The sequence below is a fragment of the Thamnophis sirtalis genome, unplaced genomic scaffold (genome assembly GCF_051295495.1).
Source record: "Thamnophis sirtalis isolate CommonGarterSnake01/CBP01778 unplaced genomic scaffold, rThaSir2_p1.2 scaffold_3, whole genome shotgun sequence".
NCBI classification, from domain to species: domain Eukaryota; kingdom Metazoa; phylum Chordata; class Lepidosauria; order Squamata; family Natricidae; genus Thamnophis; species Thamnophis sirtalis.
In genome coordinates, this window is record NW_028261383.1 from 34,495,913 (window position 1) to 34,503,324 (window position 7,412).

The window sequence follows — 7,412 nt, forward strand, 5'->3', positions numbered from 1 at the left end:
TGTCTTTTTATGTACATTGAGAGCATATGTACCAAAGATAAATTCCTTGTGTGTCCAATCACACTTGGCCAATAAAGAATTCTATCTAAAATTCTATCTAAAATTCTATCTAAAATTCTATCTATCTATCATCTATCTATCTATCTATCTATCTATCTATCTATCTATCTATCTATCTATCTATCTCTATCTATCTATCTATCTATCTATCTATCTATCTATCTATCTTTCTCTCTTTCTTTCTATCTGATTATGCGCCATTGAATCGTTAACTTCCAGTGACTGCACAGGTTTTCTCCAAGTTATGTTCTCTAGCGCTAAATAAATAATCAAAACTTTTCAAGTATCCCCGAGGGCTTGAAACAGGTTACATTTTTGGTAGTTTCTTTTAAATTGACTGAAATGGTATAGGGTCTCATGCTTGAGCCAGGGGGTTGGACTTGATGACCTCCAATGTCTCTTACAACTCTGGTATTTGGCTATTGTTCAAATTCATCACAGTGAAATTAGTGCACAGATGAGGACAAAAAATGGAATTGCACTTATCATACTGACCAATGGTGAGCCTATATACTTACTCATTTCTAATCACTGCTGTTTTAAAAAATATTAGATGCGAAAAAGGGCAACCAAAATATTAATGGGTTGGAGTAGCATCCGTTTAAACAAAAGTTTACATACTGTGCACAGCAACTGGATCTCTAGGTTGGAACAAAGAAACATAAGAGGAAGCACGATAAAAATATTTGAAATAATAGAGAACATTTAAGGTTTCTTCTCTGTCATGCCCAATATTAGAACCCAGCAAAGTCATCCATCAAATGTAAAGAAATCCCATTCTCCCCCCCCCCAAAAGAAACATTTTCTCATAATATATAGTTAGATTGTGGAATTAACTGCTGACAGTTATAATAACTCATTTCATGAAAGATCAGGCTATCAATGACTCCCAGTATTGATAGTTATATTTTGATATATTGATAACTTCAGTATTGATAGCTATTTACTGTGTTGTGAATCACATCTGCCTTCAATAATACTAGCTGCTGGGAAATAAGCTATTACCCTAGGCTTGTAAGCTTGAAAATACATCTAATAGGTCCCACTAGCAGATTCCTGGATAGAATGGTATGATAGGTTGATCTAGCCTGGTTGTTATTTTCTTTAAAAGCACATAATTAACAAGGTGAATAAAGACAATGAAGTTTATGAAAACAGCAATTTTTATGACAATTTATGACTTTTTGTCAGAAACTGGTAAAAAACCACTGATGGTAATACATTGATTCACTTAATGATTGCACGTTCACTTAATATCTGTGGAGTTTGCTTAATGACCACTGCAAAAAAAAGTTGTAAAAATCCAATCCAATTATGTGAGTATTTCAGTGTAGAACTATCTCATCACTTACAATAGAAATTTCATGCTCCATTGCAGTCAAACGTGTCCTCTACTATCCTCTGGAGTCCTATTTAAGCTCATGCCTATTGCTTCGGTGACTCTATCCAGCCACCTCATTCTCTGTTGTCCCCTTCTTTTGCCCTTCATCTTTCCCAGCATTAGGCTCTTCTCCAGTGAGTCCTTCCTTCTCATTAGGTGGCCAAATTGGGAGGACTTCCTGCATTAAACTCAGCCTTCCATGGCTGGTAAAATAAGGATCCACATTGTTGGGGGCAAGATGGTGATGCCGTAAACCGCTTAAAGGGGGCTATAAAGTGCTATTAGCATTGATAGCAGTAGGACTGACTTTGAAGAGCACTTGCTGGAATAGGCAGGCCATTGCTTTCTTAAAAACAAGTTACTGTGGTGCTGGCCTAAACATCAGAAGACTGAGTTCCAGATTGACATTAGGCATGAAAATTGGATGATTTGGGGCTGTCACTCAAGTGGAACCCACTTGTGGGGAAAAGAGGAGGAAGGGGCATTAAGTATAGTATATTGACTGTCCAGACTCACACTTGGGCTGCTTATATAAGTTAGATAAATAAATATTTGCTACCCTAAGTTACATATAAAAAGGCAGAATAAAAATATAGTAATATAGGATGCCAAAAACACCCTGCCAAAGAAAGTGTGTATATGCTATGGTTTTCCCAGTTGCAATGTATGGCTGTGAAGGTTGGACCATAACAAAGACAGAGCACCAAAGAATGGAGGCCTTTGAACTATGGTGCTGGAGAAGACTCCTGTGAGTCCCTTGGACTCCAAAGCGATCAAACCGGTCAGTCCTAGAGGAGATCAACCCTCATTGCTCTTTAGAAGGCCAGATCCTGAAGATGAAACTCAAGTACTTTGGCCACCTAATGAGAAGGAAGGACTCACTGGAGAAGACCCTAATGCTGGGAAAGATGGAGGGCAAAAGAAGGGGACAACAGAGAATGAGGTGGCTGGATAGAGTCACCGAAGCAACAGGCATGAGCTTAAATAGGACTCCAGAGGATAGTAGAGGACAGGAAAGCCTGGAGGAATGTTGTCCTTGGGGTCGCAATGGGTCGGACACAACTTTGCAACTAACAATATAGGATGGTGTTTTGTTTGGCTTTTTCAACTTTCTGGTCTAACCTAAAGCTATGGGAGACTAGTCTCCCAACCAAATATTAAGCTGGTCTGGACTTCACTCCCCACCTAGCATTTCAGAATCATGTATTCTTGCAAAAATCTTATATTTAAAGACTCATGCAGGTGGTGACATGTTCTTCTTTGAGAGGCATATTTTTCTGAGTGAACAAATTTGATAAAACTTAGAAGAAGAAAAGTTGTCCTCAAAAAAGTTTTGTTTTGGAAGTTCCATGAGAAATAATTGTAGTTTATTAGTTGGCATCTTCTCTTCCTTAGTTGTATCTATCTCTTCCAACTTATGACTATAACCATGTTGCTTGTATCTTTCAATCAATATTGTTTTTATTTGTTTCTTAGTATGATTTGATAGTTTATTAGTAACCTTGACTATCACTAAGTGTTGTATCTTTTTATTCTTGATGAATGTATTTTATTCTCCTTATGTACACTGAGAGCATATACAAATTCAAATTCCTTGTGTGTCAAATCACACTTGGCCAATAAAGAATTATATTGTATTCTATTCTAATCCCCCATGGTCCTTTTTTAAAATAGAACCCCAAGGTGCGACAACAGAGGCAATTTGGCTACAGTCGAGGTGTCAACAGCCAAAATTAGTCACAGAAAAGTTTGAAAGAGTTGAGCAGGAACAGCGCGTTCGCATGCTTTAATGTATTTCCACAGTTCTAAAAAGCATCATCTCCTTTCTCCACTCGTCTTCATCCTTTGTTACACTCCTCATATATGTGTTTGTGTGAATACACACACACATACACCCCTCCAAACGTGGAAACAAAAATACAGCCTTTCACTTTGCCACCGGGATTTTAAAGCAACCGTGCTGTTATGTAAAATTTAGATCCCAGCCAAGCCGGGTTCCGCCCACGAACATCTCTAAAGTTTTCGAAAGTCCAAAGTTCGATAATAATTCGAAACCACAAGCATCCCCCTTTCTACGCTGGAGAAAGCCCAGATAATGTAGGGAAATGGGAGCGGCGGGAGATAAGCTCGCCAGGCAGCCCCGCCGCATGAAAGATCCCATTCACCTCGCAGGTCTGACCATTTACCCCACGCGCGGACGGGAGCTGCTTGCGATACACTGGCCGCGACGCTTTCCTGTTCCTGTTTGCAGAAGCAGCGCCCTCCACCTCCCCGCTTCGTCTATTGGCTCGCGGCGTGGCTGTTTCCACCCTTCCCTAACCACAACCCCTTCAATGGTCGGTGGCTCTGACGTTACAAGCGGGGGTTGGCTCTTCCCAGTGTCTATAAGAGACCCTTCCAAGTCCGGACCGAAGCTCCGCCCACGACGTTACTCCTGACTAACAGCTGTTCGTGTGAACGCTCCCTTAGGCAAAAGGTTCCATCTTGGCTTTCTTTCTGGATCCTGCACTTCTATGTTACCTTGGTTCATTATCTACCCAAAGGTGGCTTCTAGATCACTTGGGGCACTGTGGAGCTTGCATTAATCAGGCTCAAAGCAGAAATGCCACATACCCCTCGCCAACGGTTGCAGCCTCGGGCTCCAATTTGGTCAGAGACCGAAACTCGAGATTTCCTTGCCCTCTGGGGTGAACTGCTGATTTTGAGGTGGATTGAAAACCGGCCACCCAACAGTGACATCTACGAGGACCTGTCGGCCCAGATGATAGCCAGGGGCCACGAGCGCAACGCTTCGCAGTGTAGGAACCGAGCCCGGGATCTGAAGCGAAGTTATCGGAGAGCCAAAGATGCCCAGATCTGTGCTGGAGCTGAGCCCGTGTCTTGCCGTTACTTCCAAGAGTTGGATCAAATGTTTGGAGGCGAAATGGATAGGGCCACCAACCGGAGCTTGGCCAGCATGGATGGATCCGTGCGGGTGGTGGTAAAAAGGGAGGATGCAAAAGACATGGAGGCCCAGGCCTCTGAGGAAGAGAGCAACCAAATGACGCCCCCAAACACCCTCTCAAGTATGGAGGCAGACACAGACACGGAAACCGAACCAAACGTGGGGATTACACGAGGGTTAGTGACAGTGGTAGATCCCAACGTGATTGAAAACACGATAGTTGAGGACGGTCCTGAAGAGAAGGTGGTGCCTTTTTGTGGGCAACCGGTTCCAGGCTGCAGTGAAGATGGGCACCACACTGCTACTGGTGAGCAAGAGCCATTTTTCTTCAATGGCATTTTGTTTTTCAATTGGTGCTCTTAGCTCTTCAGCCATCTCATAACCTTGGGTTTAAGTTAGTTGTGAGAACCTCTAAGAACTTGCCTGAGATACCACAAAGATAGAGATTGGCTCTTGGTTTGTAAAAAAAGAGAGAGAGAGGGAGAGAAGGAGGGAGGGAGAGAGAGAAATGACCTGAATTTTCTCCTGATTAGAAGCCCAAATTAGCTACAGGTGGGGAGACAAGTGCAGTCTGAGATTTAATTTCAAAGAAGGAGCCAGGCTAGAAGTAAGTGTGGTAGATTCCCATCTCTACTTGTCAATAGAATCAAATGGACCTATGGGTTTTTTGATGTGCTTTTTTTTAAAAAAGGGTGTGTGTGGAAGGAAGATGTCAGCTATGTGACCAAGATTTTTTAAAAAAGCATTCAGCTTTCATTCTAGCATTCAGCTGTTTTCCCTGCGGTCTCTGTTCCACTTTGTCGAAATGATGGTCTGTGTGATAGGTACATCAAGAGCCAGTTTGATGTATTGGTTAAAGCACTGGCCTAGAAACCAGGAGACTGTGAGTTCTAGTCCCACTTCAGACATGAAAGCTGGCTGGTATGAATGACTTTGGGCTAGTCATTCTCTTTCAGCCCAACCCATCTCATAGACTTGTTGTGGAGCAAAAAGAGAAAGAGGAAGTAGTTTTCCAACTTAAACTTTATCAATCAATCCCTGTTCCTGCAAAATAAGAGAATCCAGCAATGTCAGACCTTTGCTGCCCTGTTGCCAGGCTAGATAACTGGATGTTGTGGCCCGCCAGCAGAGCTGGCAGCAGATTCAGACAGTGAGGAGGTTGGGGAGGAACATGGGCCAGTCCTGGAGTCTGGGGAAGGCTCTGATGAGGACTCTGTGTCAGAGGTAGAGAGGGGACCAGAGCCGTATGCCAGTTATCAGCTGCCTTCAGAGTCAGACATCAGTGAGGCAGACGAACAGCTGGAGCCTGTTCCTAGTGTGCGCATGCGCAGAGTTGCCAGACGAAGGGAACAGCTAAAGAACAGGGATCGACTTGGGAGTACGGCTACAGGTGGACGATGAATGGCCCCTCCCAGAGGAAATAAAAGAGAAGTTTGCTTCAGGCTCTTGGGAAGCCTAGGTCAGAACACTGGACAGATTCATTGAGCAGTAGATAATATTGTCCGGATGCCTAACCCATTTCCCCCTTAACAGGTAGAGGCAGGCGAGAGAAGTCCTTTGGTCACCCCCTGACGACAGCAGAAAGGATGGCATCTATGCGGGAGAGGAAGAGGCGGTCGCACGAGGAGATGATGCATGAAATCATGACCGACTACAGGAGGACCTGGGAGACCATGGAGGCCCTTCACGAGAGAAGTGAAATCAACGCCGGGGACTTCCGTGAAGCAGTGCTGAGGGAAATGCATCTGGACAGAGAGGCTCGGACACGGGAGGCCCAATTAGACCGTGAATCCTGGGCAAGGGAGGCCCAGCTGGATAGAGAGGCCAGGATTAGGGACAACCATCTGGAGAGAGAGATTAGGATTAAGGAGCTCGGTATGATTGAAGCCGAGCTTCAGCGCACCAGGGAGATCCTCCATCCGATGGTGGATGCCGTGGCATCTGTGGCAGAGGCCTTGCGTGTGGCGAGCAGGATACTGCCACCATCTCAGCCTGCACAGAAAATGAGGGCTGGAGTCTTCTTGGAATCAAAGGAAAGCAAGTAATTTCGGTCTCTCTTTCAACTATAAAACTTTTGTCTTGAATGGGAAAGCTTTGTTGTTAGGAAGGTGGGGGGAGAGGTGCTTTCTAAAGTGCTAAATTCAGAGATTTTTAATAGTCATTTTATCTTGCCCAGTAAGATATTGAGCCAGGTTTACCTAATCTCTCAATTTGCTCATCCTGTGGAACAGAGAGATAATGTACATCTAGGTCGTTTGGTTTGGAAAAAGAAAAGAAACTTTAGAAAAGACTTCACAGTAGCTTATTGATAGGAGCCTTCCTTTTCCTTGCAACCAAATCCAGCTGACCAGATTTTATTTGGGGCTTTTTTTCTGGACAGACTTTATCTGAACGCAGGTATTGGAAAACAAAATGCTTGCATATATTCACAATGGAGCATTGTTTGTACAGATAGTTTTCAACTTACAACAGTTCATTTAGCAGCCGTTTGAAGTTACAACAGCACTGAAAAAAGTGACACATGACAGTTTTTCACATTTACGCCGTTGCATCATCATCATCATGGTCACGTGATCAAAATTTAGACACATGGCAACTGATGCACAATTATGATGGTTGCAGTGTCCCAGAGTCAGGGGATCGCTTTTTTATGACCTTTGACAAGCAAAGTCAATGGGGAATCAAGATTCACTTAATAACCATGTTATTAATATAACTGCTGTGATTCAATTAACTGTTCCAAGAAAGGTCATAAAATGGGGCAGAATTCCCGTAACAATTGTCTTGCTTAGCAACAGAAAATTTGGGCTCAGTTGTGGTCATAAGTCAAGGACTCCCTATAGCAGCGATGGCGAACCTTTTTTAGCTCGCGTGCCATAAGTGGGGGGAGCGCAGGGGAGTCATGTGCGGGCGTGCCGCACCCATAATGCAATGTGCGACACACACACACACCCCGTGTGCATGGGTGCACTACAGACGCGACCCCCCCCCATTTTTGCATGCTTTTTTCACCCTCCCCAGGCTCCA

At 43.8% G+C, this 7,412-nt stretch overlaps 1 protein-coding gene across 1 annotated transcript; it reads left to right on the forward strand.

Annotated features, from left to right (window-relative positions):
- The first annotated feature begins 3,874 nt into the window (after positions 1-3,874).
- On the forward strand, positions 3,875-6,981 carry LOC106544373 (uncharacterized). The gene is made up of 2 exons (XM_014060625.2): positions 3,875-4,692; positions 5,919-6,981. The coding sequence occupies exons 1-2, from the start codon at positions 4,044-4,046 to the stop codon at positions 6,428-6,430; spliced, it is 1,161 nt and encodes a 386-aa protein (XP_013916100.1). The 5' UTR covers positions 3,875-4,043; the 3' UTR covers positions 6,431-6,981.
- The last annotated feature ends 431 nt before the right edge of the window (positions 6,982-7,412 follow it).

Bases quoted from the DNA above. Each gene is read 5' to 3' on its own strand.
- LOC106544373 (XM_014060625.2), top strand. From the start codon at position 4,044: ATGCCACATACCCCTCGCCAACGGTTGCAGCCTCGGGCTCCAATTTGG. The intron at 4,693-5,918 runs GTGAGCAAGAGC...CCCCCTTAACAG, and splicing joins TGGGCACCACACTGCTACTG to GTAGAGGCAGGCGAGAGAAG.